This window comes from Phocoena sinus, chromosome 15, assembly GCF_008692025.1.
Source record: "Phocoena sinus isolate mPhoSin1 chromosome 15, mPhoSin1.pri, whole genome shotgun sequence".
NCBI classification, from domain to species: domain Eukaryota; kingdom Metazoa; phylum Chordata; class Mammalia; order Artiodactyla; family Phocoenidae; genus Phocoena; species Phocoena sinus.
The window spans coordinates 14072570-14085670 of NC_045777.1; the positions used below are offsets into that span (position 1 = coordinate 14072570).

General features: G+C 44.9%; 1 protein-coding gene across 2 annotated transcripts in view; it reads right to left on the minus strand.

Moving 5' to 3' along the window:
* EYA2 (EYA transcriptional coactivator and phosphatase 2) overlaps window positions 1–13101 on the minus strand; it is a 256403-nt gene that overhangs the window by 167203 nt on the left and 76099 nt on the right. For both annotated transcript variants that reach the window (XM_032606781.1, XM_032606780.1), the window contains exon 2: window positions 8425–8543. In XM_032606781.1, coding sequence (XP_032462672.1) covers window positions 8425–8533 — 109 coding nt within the window. In that variant the 5' untranslated portion in view covers window positions 8534–8543. The remainder of the gene's footprint in view (window positions 1–8424; window positions 8544–13101) is intronic.

Sequence of the window (13101 nt, forward strand, 5' to 3'; positions counted from 1 at the left end):
CTGGACAGCAGCACAGTCACAGTACCTCAGCTTGCCAGAGGGGCAGAGAGGGCGTGGACTGTGGTCATGAGTCCCTCCATGATGCCAGTGTCACAGACCCAGAGGGCATGCTGGCAATCTAGGGGGAGTGGTCATACTTCTCCTGGTCACTCCATCACAAACATGGAACCCTCAGCATAAGGGCAGATGACCCTTTGACTTCAGTCCTCGAGTGAGCCCCAAGCATATTCAGGGTGGTGAAGACACCATATGCAGTAGAAGCAGCAGCCCTTTGATACTGGTAAGATCTGGTGCCTGGTAGATGGAGATGCCCTTCCCACTGACCACAGGCTCCTGTTCTCAAACTTGGCAGTGCCATTGAACTTACTTGATCAACAAGATTGCGGTCAGTGGCGGAATCACTGATGGCAACTTGTATCCATGTTGCCAGTGGTGAAAGCAGCCCTGGTGACCTGACTCAATGTAGTCAAATCTATTTATTTCAAGCTTCACCATGTGTCTCTGAGGGATGTGGCTAGTACACAAAATGGGGCAGCCGGGAGGGGCAGAGAGCCTCCTCCATTTACTTGTGAATTTAAAACTCTAAGCCCCTCCTCCTGCCCAGGTTCCAATGGGCGAAGGGAGAAGGATTAGCTAAACAGATGGCCAGAGTCTCAGGATGAGCTCGTTCATTCGTTCATTCATTCATTCATTCACTCATTCACCGCCTGCTGTGTGCCAGCAAAAGCAGTCAGGGTTCCTGTCCTCATGGACCCTCCAGTTTTGTGGGGGAGATAGGTGGTAAACAAATACTTAACTAGATAAGGCAAGTACTTAATTACAATGATAACAGGGTGCAAAGGAAGGAAGTGGATGATACAGAGCAGAGCACCTGGAACATTCATATGCACAGGATTCGCCTGGGGATCTTATGAAAATGCAGACTCCAGTCTTTAGGTCAAGGAAGCTCCCAGGTGATGCTGACATGGCAGGCCCGGAAACCAGACTTTGAGTAGAGAGGGTTTAGACCACAGGCTAATGAAGAACTGCAAATTACGAAAAAGTCCCAATTCTGGGTTCATAAAAATAAATCTCCATTCCAGAAGTCACAAACTCAAACGCCTACTGGGGCCAAGAAGGGAATAGAAACGATCTGCTGTAATATGAGGAAACCGGAGCTGGGGTCTGTGTGTCTGAGCGCACGTGTATTGTGTGTGTGCGTGACTGTGTGATGTGACTTACCCAAAGACACACACAGCTGGTTCATTCATTCATGCATTCAACAACTGCTCACCGTGCACCTACTGTGGACCAGATCTACAATCCAAATCTCATAATTTGTTATCTTAATGTTGCTTCCCAAAAGAAAAGCACGTGGGCTGAAGGGGTCAGACCCAAATTCAAATCCTGACTCCGCTGCACTCTGTGTGGCTCTGAGCCCATCACTTCCTTTCTCTAAACCTCAGTTTCCACATCCACAAAATGGGGTACTACCTCATCCCTGCAGGGCTGTCGCAACGATGGATCGCAGGAGGCAGGTACCTGCCAGATGGTAACTGCTCAACACACAGGAGCTATTATTAGTCTTCTATTCTCCTGGGGCCCTTGCTTCGGCCACTTCAATTGTGAGCCCAATTTGAATGCTCACACGTTTTTTTTTTTAACCTCTCACTGGGAGGATTAAGAAGCTAATGATTCTAAAAGCAGCAACCACTATTATATTGCCTAATTGGATCCCAGGGGCCACTTCTAACTGATCCCCCATGAGATGAGACAATTTCTAATGCAAGATGTCTCGAGGAAGGTCTTGGCTACAAAAGCTGCGTGTCTGTAAATTTCATCAGCTCATCTCCTTAGTGTGGGTGCTTTAAACAGCACTCAGACCAGCGTCAGAGACAGCAGGAGGGAGCACTGCATTAGGAGTTCAGCATGTGCGCCCCACAGGTAGAGGTCGTTCTGGGTGCTGAGGCCCCCAGGAAGCAGGCTGAGAAAGGCTTAAAAGTGGGAAAGGTGAAACTGACCTGTGGCTCCCCAGGCCAGACCTGGGCAAAGCTCTGGGCAGCTCAACCTGGCTTGGGTGAAATGAAAGAAAATCTGCCAGCCCCTGGCTAGAACCGGTGAGACTGAAACTGGAAATTACACCATATCATGCCCAGGGCAGAGGAGGGGCAGGCAGTCTGAGTGAGGATGACAGCCCAGCTTGTTCTGCCGGGAGGTGATTTCACCTCTCCGAGGAAACACTTAATGAGATTATAGCCTCAGCTTTTGCAAAATATGTCTGCATTTCAAACGAAAATAATTTTTTCTCGATTCAGCTGTGCTTTCTTAGTTCCATAACTTTTTCCCTCCTCCTTCCAGAAGATGGGATACAATTCAAATCCAAATTTCCCTTAAATAGTAATGAATGATAGCTTATATTTCTCAAGTGGTTCCTACAAGCCAGGCACTCTGCTAAGGACTACTTGGGCCTTATCTCTTCTATTCCCCATAACAACTCAACGAGGAAGTTGTTCTCTCTACTTTATAGATATGGAAAATGAGGCAAGGGGAAGTTAAAGAAACTTTACTAAGGATTCAAAGGCAATATCAATCTGAAGTTATCTGTGGTTCCTAGAGGTTACTCTATTCATCCACCACCCACCCATCACCCATCCATCTACCTACCCAACCATCCACCCAACGTCCATCTACTCACCCACCCACCCACTCACCCACCTACCCACCGATAAATAATTTTTAAGGACCTACCATGAGCCAGACACTGAGCTGTCTGCTAATTAAGAACAGAAATTTAAATACATATGTAGGAATAAAAAATTGTCTTTGTCCTGGAGGAATTCACCACCTACAGCAATGGTTCTCAACCTTGGGTGCACAGTACTGGGTGCCTTTGGAGAGCTTTAAAAAAATTTCATTGCCTGGGTCACACTTTGGACCAATTAAATCAGACTCTTTGGGGGTAAGATCTGGACATGAGCATTGAATTTTTAAAAAAACTTCCCAGGAGAGTCCAATGTGCAGACAGGTTTAAAACCAGCCCTGGAGGCTGGTTCTCAAAGTTTGGTCCCTGGACTGGCAACATCAGTGCTGTCTGGGAATTGTTAGAAATGCAAATTCTTGGGCCCTACCACAAACCGTTACAGAATCAGAAATGCTGGGGATGGGGCCCTGCAACCGGTGTGCCAAAAGAACTTCCAAGGCGGTTTTGATGCACAAGAGAATTTGAGACATAAATATACATACTTAAATTATAGAAATATACGTTTACACATATGTAATGCATCGAGAAAGTCTTCCATAACAGGAACACAAAACAGTGGTTACTGCTGGGGAGGGGAGGTGACGACTAAGATTGGATGGATGTGGCAAAGGGGGATTTGGCCTGATGTTCAAGTTTTTATAAGGATCGTGTATTTATGTATTACCTGGTGACCAGAAATTGGATTGTCTTAAAAAAAAAAAAAAAAGAGGAAAGGGAGGGTGCTGCAGGCAGGGGACACAGCATGTATTAAGGCTGTGAGATGTCATACCACAGGGGGCTCACAGAGGGTAGCACTCATTCAATCACCCTGTCCTATAGTCCTGCAGAGTGCTCTGTCTTCATTCCTTCCACAAGTATTTTTTTTTTTAAATGGCAAGTATTTTTAAAAATTGAAGTATAGTTGATTTACAATGTTTCAGGCGTACAGCAAAGTGATTCACATATATATATATTCTTTCTCAGACTCTTTTCCATTATAGGTTGTTACAAGATATTGAGCATAGTTCTCTGTGCTATACAGTAGGTCCTTGTTATTTATGTATTTTATATACAGTAGTGTGTATCAATTAATTCCAAGCTCCTAATTTATCCCCACCCCCCTCCCCCTTTGGTAACCATAATTTTGTTTTCTATCGACAACTATTTCTTAAGTACCTACTATGCGTCATGCCTTGTTCTCAGTGGTCAAGATACGTAGGCATAAAGTGGGCAAGATCTGCCTTCAGAGAACTTACATTCTGGTGGGGAGGCAGACAAACAGCAAGTGAATAAACACATAACTTCCGGCAGAGAGTGGCAATATGAAGAAAATACTAAACAAACCAAATACTGTGGCTGAATGTTCTGTTGGCTCTCCCCTCAAACCTGATCCAGAATCTGGCCTGTTCTCATCACTCCATCACTACCACCCCATCTAAGCCACCTTGGCCTCTCACTTGGGTTATTGTAACGCCTTCGTTGCTACCCGGGCTCCCATTCTGTCCCCACCCGCAGTCCGTTCTCATGTGCAGCCTGAGGGAGCCTGTCTATCTGTAGATCAGATTGTCCCTCATCTGGTCCCAACCACACCCCTCCGCCACGGCTCCCATCTCACTCAGGGTAGAAGCCAAGTCCCTCCAATGGCTCACAAAGTCCAGCATGGCCTGACCCTGGGTATCTCTCTGACCTCAGCTCCCTGTCACTGGCCCCTTGCTCACTGGGCTCCAGCCACATCAGCCTTCCTATTGCTTCTCAGTGCTCTGGAACCGCTGCTGCCTCAAGACATTTGCATTTGCTATCTTCTCTGCTCCTAAGGCTCTTCATCCCTGTGACCAAGAAGTGCCCGCCCACACCTCCTTCAGGTCTTTATTCAAGTGTTACCTTCCCAGTGACATCATTTCTAGCCACCCTAACAAAAACTGCAACCCCATATCGCTGCATTTCGCATCCCACCCTGCTTTCCCCCCTTAGTACATATCACCATCCAGCAGGCTATATATTTTGATATATATATATATTTTTTATGTGTGTGTGTGTATGTGTGTGTATAAAACATGCTATATATCTATTGTTGTCATCAGACTCTTGCCCTGCCAGCACCCTAGGCAGGGCTCCAAGAGGCAGGGGTTTTGTGTTGTCTTCCTAGTACTTAAAACAATGACAGGCACGTGTTTGAGTGAACATTTGTTGAATGAATGAATGAATGAATGAAAAAATGATTACTTTTGATAGGAAAGACCTCTCTGATGAGAACTGAAGGATGAGGGGATGGTCCTGCAGAGATGGAGGGAAGCCTGGTCCAGGCAGAGGAACAGCAAGTGCAAAGGCCCTGATGGCAGAATCACGCTTATGAGTTAGAGCAAAAGAAGTAAGGCCAGGGGCTGGGTCCAGTGAGCAGAGGTGATGGGGTAGAGATGAGTCTGAGAGGCTGGCAGAGACAGGCAAGTAGAGCCCACTTGGGGACTTCCCTGGTGGCGCAGTGGTTAAGAATCCGCCTGCCAATGCAGGGGACATGGGTTCGAGCCCTGGTCCGGGAAGATCCCACATGCTGTGGAGCTACTAAGCCCGTGCGCCGCAACTACTGAGCCTGTGCTCTACAGTCCGTGAGCCACAACTACTGAGCCCACATGCCACAACTACTGAAGCCCGTGCACCTAGAGCCCGTGCTCTGCAACAAGAGAAGCCACTGCAATGAGAAGCCCATGCACTGCAATGAAGTGTAGCCCCTGCTTACCACAACTAGAGAAAGCCCGCGTGCAGCAACGAAGACCCAGTGCAGCCAAAAATAAATTAAAAAAAAAAAAAGTAGAGGCTACTTGGCCAAGGGGAAGGAATTTAGATCTTACTCTATACTTTTTTAAAACACCAAGTCCTCTCCATATTTTAATTCATTTTATCCTCCCATCAACTCTATGAGGTTGGTGGCATAATTATTCCATTTAACAGAAGAGGCAAATGAGCCCCCAAGAGGTTAGGTCCCTAGACCAGAGACTTACAACTGGTAGGAGGCAGAGCAAGAAATGCAATGGGAGCCACCCGGGGGCTTTTGGGGTCCACAATCCCCCCACCCCAGAACCCCCCAGAGTGTAGGCCTCATGGCTCATGGCTACTGGGGTTCTCCTGGACCTGGACCCTTGTAGTCACTCAGTAACATTCACTCTGTAACAGAAGGAAGGGCCCAGGAGGAGGGAGACCAGAGGCCAGGCAGGAAGGGCAGCTGAGTCTGGCACTTGAGGCCACAACTAGGGTGGAATGTCTCCTGCAGAGTCCTGAAGCTCACCGCCCATGTCAACAATAAAGAGAAAGAAACGTGTGGGGGGGGGAGGGGGAGGGGAGAGAGGGAGGGAGGGAGGGAGAGAGAGAGAGAGAGAGAGAGAGAGAGAGACCTGACCCTGCCAGCCCCCTGCCTGCTCTGAATTTGGAAGCAACCTCTTTCTGCCCCATTGCTCACCCCCAAAGCCTTAGCCTTGGCCTCAGATTGCCCAGGGCAGTAAAGGTTACAGACAGCTCCAAGTCACAAAAAGGAGACAGACAATGTGTTTGTGGGTGCCACCACTGTGCGGGATGGACATCTGGGGTCTGCAAACTAAGATCTTTGCAGAAAGTGATTATTGACTTTAGACGTGAGGACTCTGGAGCCAGAGTGCCTGGGTCTGATTCCTGGCCCTGCCACAAGTTGTATGACTTTAAGCTGGTTACTCAACTCCCCAAGCCTCGACTTCCACATCCGTGAAATGGGCTCGTAGCCTAATAGGGGTGTAATAATTACATGAGAAACAGTACAGTGTACTGATTAGGAAAACAGACTTTGGAGTCAGACTACTTAGGTTCAAATTCTGGCTGTCGCTTAACTGTCATCTCAGACAAGTTACTTAGCCTCTCTGTGCCTCAGTTTCCTCATCTGTAAAACGAGTATCCACTTCTTAGAGTTGCAGACACTAAAGAGTTAATACATTTTAATGCCTGACACACAGCAGGTGCCAAGAGTTTGCTTTGCTAGTGATGGAGGAGGAGGAGAATTAATTTCAATTTCTATTGCTCTGAATAGTGCCTGGGACAAAGTAGTTGCTCACAAAAAACGAACGACAAGAGGAAGTGGCAGGCACTCATCTTCTTGACAGCTGCCCCTCAGCTCCTACTAGTGGAAGCCAGGTGGGAACACGGGCCCAGCACTTCTAAAGAATTTGGCATCTCAAGTGAAACTAGAAATCCAGATATTTATGTGAGCTCTCCCAATTTTCACAAGTTCACTTTTATTTAAAGCACAGTATAAACCAAACAAAGACATACCTGAGGGCCAGGCTTGGCAGCCAGTTTGCAATCATGGTTTTGAGTTCCCTGTGGCTATCTGATTCAATGGGATAATACGTTTATTTACAATGCCCCCAAGGTGTGCCAGGCGCTTTACATAACATCACCCCATTTGATCCTTGCAGTAAGCATCCTATGAAGTGTCATGATTCTGCCCCCATTTGGCAGGTGAGAAAGTTGAGGCTCAGGAAGGTTAAACAATCTGCCCAAGATCATTTGGCTGGGAAGCAGTGGGGTTGGGAGTCAGCCTGGGATCTTCCTCCCTCGGCAGTCTATGCCTTTTCCTGTCTCTACTGGCTCTGAAATGAAGAGTCTGTAGTTGACTGGTGCCTTCACTCAGAAGGAAAAGGATGACTGTCTTTGAATAGGGCTCAATAAATTATCTCAAACTCTCAAAGAACCCAGGGTGGCTTACACAGACGCTCCAAAGGACCAGTAGGAACGAGGGTGTTCTGGTCACAGGAGCCCAGACCCTCTTGATGGTATTTTTAGCAGGGCTGTTCCAGCTTCATGACCAGCACACAAGACATTATTACTGCTATCTCGGTGACGGCAGTAATTATTCCCAAGAGCCTGGAGTTGCTTAAAAGCAAATTCCTTCTGATGTTATATTCAACTGGACTCACGTCTCTTTGGTTTTCCATGACAATTACGTAGCACTGTGCCCCTATAAGCTCGCATCAAACACAGACAGTGAAGGAGAGACAGCTGGGAGTTTCGGAACACCAACAGCAAATCCCAAAGCTGCTCAAACAAAGGGTTAAGCCCAATGGTTAAACATAATAGCTTAATGCCTTTTGCTAAGTAACTCTGCGCTCTACCAGGAAGGCTGACAGATCACAAACAGTGCAAACAATAGCTGGAATTGTCTAGTGAAAACTAGTCTGACTGCATCATTTGCCAATAGTTTTTTAAACAGCTTAACTCTCCTCTGCTTCCTTGACTGCAACCCAACCTGAAAGCAAAAGGCAGATGAGTTCTTGTCCCAACGTCAAACTCCCATAAACAAGACGCCTGCTTGGATGTGGCGATGGCAGGAGAAAACTCAGAGGTCCAGCCCCAGAGCCTGCAGGGCATGCCTGGGGCCTGGGCCTGGAATACACCCAAAACTGACTAGCGTCTACGTAGGTGTCAGCATTTCTTGGAACTGGGGACCGAGACAGGACGTTCAGAACAGGAACGAGCACACTTTTACCTCTAATGACAAAATTGTTAGCAACGTACGCGAAAGTTTTGGTCCAGAGTCAACAATCTAATTGGGTGGGAGGAGAAATTGTCATAACGACAGTACTTGTGAGAGGATGCGTGCCGAAGGCTATCCGTCCCTTACCATATTCCGTGGGGCGAGCGGGGATCACCATAGGGCCCACCAAAACGCACAGCAGGAGGCCTACCTTCTATGTCACTCAGAGTCCAGACATCAGCGTCGGCACAGTTGACCTTCAGTTTACCCGGACGATCGCTGTTTACTGTAAGGCTGGGAGAGATCACTAGTTCTAGCATTTCCTTGTACCTGAAAGAAAACAAAGGGAAATATAATTTATTCATTAATTATGCATGCTTACTAATGATTCCTATTGCTTTCCCTAGGAGTATAAATATTAAAGCTGATTACCTAAACCCAGCCATCTTATAAATTCTACATCATAAAAATTCACTAAACTTTCCATCAAAGGGAAATGAGGAATTGAAATGAAGTGCTTGCTCCCCTCTGGAGAATACACCCACTTGATTAAAACTTTCCCCTCCTTCCCATTGTATTTTGTCATTAGAAAAATTTTATTTGGGTCTCTTTTAAATGTCATCTGAACGAGCTGGAGCGAGCCAGGGAGACTTTCCAGTAGGGGAAGGGAGAAACAGGTAGAGAGGGAGAGGATTGGGTTCCTAGAAGCCAGAGGCATGAAGAGAAGGTGGAGTTGACTGTAGTTAAGAGAGAATGGACATGGTGTTACACGGTGTCACTTGCACAGATGGACAAGGGCTCAAAAGGTGTCATCGATACTTAAAAAGTCCCTCTAGGCAGCAGAGCCCCACAGCCCAGCACTGCGGTCCCTACCAAGAACGAACACACTAACTCCTGAAGTACCCATGATCTTGATAAATGCTACTGTGGGCAGGAGCAGGAAAGAATAGGGACAAGCCTCCTGGGTCATTCTCTTTTTTCACTGAAAACTTTTCCAACTCTTGTGCTATGTCAGTACTTATTCCTCCTAAATTCCTACCCACTGTGGTCAGGGAATGAGGTTCCTTTTTGTTTTAAATTTATTTTATTGAAATCTAGTTGATTTACAATGTTGTGTCAATTTCTGCTACACAGCAAAGTCATTCAGTTATACATATATACATATATACACATTCTTTTTCATATTCTTTTCCATTATGGTTTATCACAGGATATTAAATATGCTTTAATATTAATATAATTTAATATTTAATAGACTGTGCTATACAATAGAACCTTGTTGTTTACCCATTCTATGTATAGTACTTTGCATCTGCGAATCCCAAACCCCCAATCCCTCCCTCCCCCATGGCAACCACAAGTCTGTTTTCTAAAAGATACATGCACCCCAACATTCACTGCAGCACTGTTTACAACAGCCAAGACATAGAAACAACCTAAATGTCCATCAACAGACGAATGGATAGAGAAGATGTGGTACATATATACAATGGAATACTACTCAGCCATAAAAAAGAATGAAATAGCGCCATTTGCAGCAACATGGATGGACCTAGAGACTATCATTCTAAGTGAAGTAAGTCAGACAGAGAAAGACAAATACCATACGTCACACATAGGGAGTGAGGTTTCAGGTTAACACGCACAACGTCGGACATGGTGATTTTCAAAGGGCTAAACTACAACCAATAACGTGTGCCACTGATTCAAGTTGTCCTCAGCAAAGGGTTAAGTTTAATCACTGCAGATCAGTATCTAAGGTCATCCTTGGCAGGATATGTTTATCACCGTGCTAACAGAACACAGTGTACCGATTGATGGTGACATGGTTATAAACTCAGATTCCACTGTAAAACGGTTGTGGATTCAAATTCCATTTCAGTGCTCAGTACCTTGACCAAGTTACCAAACTGCTCTAAGTCAAAAGTTTTCTCATTCGGATGGTGGGGACTATCAGTATCTCCCTAACAAGGTCATGGTGAAGACGACAAGAGATGAGATCTGTAAGGAGAGGACTTAGCAGACGGCAACCTAAATGTCCATTCACTACCACAGGAATGAAGAATACAGGCAGAATGGGCACACAATGGAATACAATACAGCAGCGAAAAAGACTGCTCTGGAGCTCCACTCAGCACCATGGACAGACTGCCAAACAAAGTACCAGGCAATGAGACAGAAGGGTACCCAAGGTATGATACCATTTCTGTGAAATTCAAAATATACAAATCAATATTATACACTCTTTAGGGATACAGACATAAGCAATAAAAAGATAACAGTATGTATAAGAATGACAGACACCCATTTCAAGAGAATGGTTAGCTAGGGATCACTGGGGGATGCAATATGGGGAGAGGTACCCTGGGGCTTCAGCTGTGCAACAATGTCGTTCAGAGGTTGACACAAACTCTGGCCCATCTAAATCCAGCTTAGCATCTGTTTTTGTGTGACCCATGAACCAAGAACGGCTTTCACATTTTTAAGTGGTTGAACAAAATCCTAAGAAGGATAACATTTCACGGCCTGCGAAAATTATGTGGAATTCAAATTTCAGTGTCCGTTAGTAAAGTTTCCTCGGAACACAGCCCTGCATGCGGTTGACTGTGTCATTCGTGGCTACTTTCACGCTGCAACTTCTGCCATGGAGACCTGCAAAGCTGAAAATATTTCATATCTGGCAGAAAAAGTTTGCTACCCCCTGCTCTTTAGTCTATAAGCAAGGTGGTGGGCGTACTGCGGTCAGAGGGTTACTAGTCATCTCTGTGTGTCTGAAACACTTAATCTTTAACAAAGAAAGAAATCACTTATCCCAGGACTTGCATATAGGAAGTACTTTATATATAGTTTTTAATCAGATGAGAAAATTCCACACAAATCAGCTTCCAGGGTTGAAGGCTTTATGTTAGCTGATGAACATTTGGGTCCTAAGTGTTCCCATGTATACATGGGTTTTCTCTTTCCCCAAATGCCACAAGGCACTCCAGAAAGAGGCCTTGGTATCTCTTTACTTTAATATGTCAAAACATATTGTATGGAGCTTGGCAAACAGCAGACGTTGAACCTATTCTCTGACTGTAGCTGCCAGAAATTTGCATTTTATCCAAACTCACTCCCTTCATCCTTTTGGGTATATGCAAATAACTGAAGGTTCAAAAATAAACAACGTTGTAAAAGATTACATTGGTCTCTAAACATCCAGACACTGTGAGTACGGGTATTAAAGGCAGCCAATTGTTAGCTAAATGACCAAATCCGGTTAAAAATAAAATGAATTGTTTTTCCTCCTCCTCAGGGTTTAAAAATATTTGAAGTATTTGCCAATATTTAAAAACAAGGCGATTTCACATAAAAATCTAGAGTTCCAGCTTCTCTTGAAGAATGGCAGCATATTGACAGGTTCCTGCATGGCAACTATCAGCTGGCTGCCCAATCTGGTCAAGGCATATGAGCTCCAGTTCACCACAGTCCCCACCACTCCCTAGTGTCTTACATTTGACCCTCTTTTTCCATTTCCTTGTATTTCCTCCTGGTCTCTACAGGCCTTTGCATTTGAGCCCCATGGATTATGTGTCATCAGACAAGCCTGATGAGGAAATAAACAGCAATGTGACACTTCTGGCCTTAGTCACATAGCTTATGATTTTACTGAGTACTGTTGTCATCCTCAAGAGCAATTAGCACATCGAAATAGCATGTGTTGATGTTACAGCAGAACAAGAAGGTGTCTGTGAGTTTTAACTCTAGGACTGAGCATTGCTATTAAAGCTTTGGTGTCCTGACCTTGCCTAAGGTCCTTGAGGGCCAGGCCAACGTGGAAATCATCCTTATTTCCCCCACGACACCTGATACAGAATCTTGTTCATTCTGTCATCCGATTAACATCTGTCGGAGGATGACAGGAAGGAAGGGATGGAGGAAGACAGGAACTTGGAAGGAGAGAGGGAGAGACGAAAACTATAACTGAGCAATTAGCTTCTTAAAAATTTTTTTTTTGAATTCCTATTTATTTTAATTTTACACCCCGCCCTACACAATGCCTCTAATGTATTAAATATGTAAATATGTCCCCTTGTAAATGATGCTATACTGTTTATGTGACGTGTGTGTGTGTGTGTGTGTGTGTGTGTGTGTGTGTGTGTGTGTGTCTGTGTGTTTGGCAGTGCCGTGAGGCATGTGGGATCTTAGTTCCCCGACCAGGGATCAAACCTGTGTACCCTGTATTGGAAGTGCAGAGTCTTAACCACTGGACCGCCAGGGAAGTCCTGTGACATGTGTTTTAATTTACATGAATAGTGTTATGCGTGAGACCTCATTCTGTTCATGGGGATTTTTTTTTCCAGTCTGCACCATGATTTTATAATGTGTATAGATTGCCGGATGGTTGTTCAGCTTGTAGCTAGAATTCCATACTGCATACCCACTCTGCTGTGTTTATGCATTGCCCTAGTGATGAACATCTAGGATGCCTTCACCTCTCAGCTACCATAAACAATGCTGCAATGAATATTTTCATTAAAAAAATACACATATATATGTAATGTGTACCTATATATGTGTGCTTACACACACACATACACATCTTAAAACGTATAAATATTTGAGGAGGATTTCTGTGTCATGGGGTATATGTGAACTGAACTTGACCAAGTACTAGCAGACTGTTCTTTACAATTCCTGTGCTAACCCAGATTCCCACCAGAGGTGCATAAGCGTTCTAATTTCATAAATTCGTGCTAACACTTGGCATTGTCCAGCTTTCTAATTTTTGCCAAACTGTTGGATGGAAAGCAATTATCTCATAGTTGTTTTAATTTTCCTTTCTATGAGTACTAGAGAGTTTGAGCATATATTCACATAATTGTGGGCCACAAGAGTTTCTAGGAAC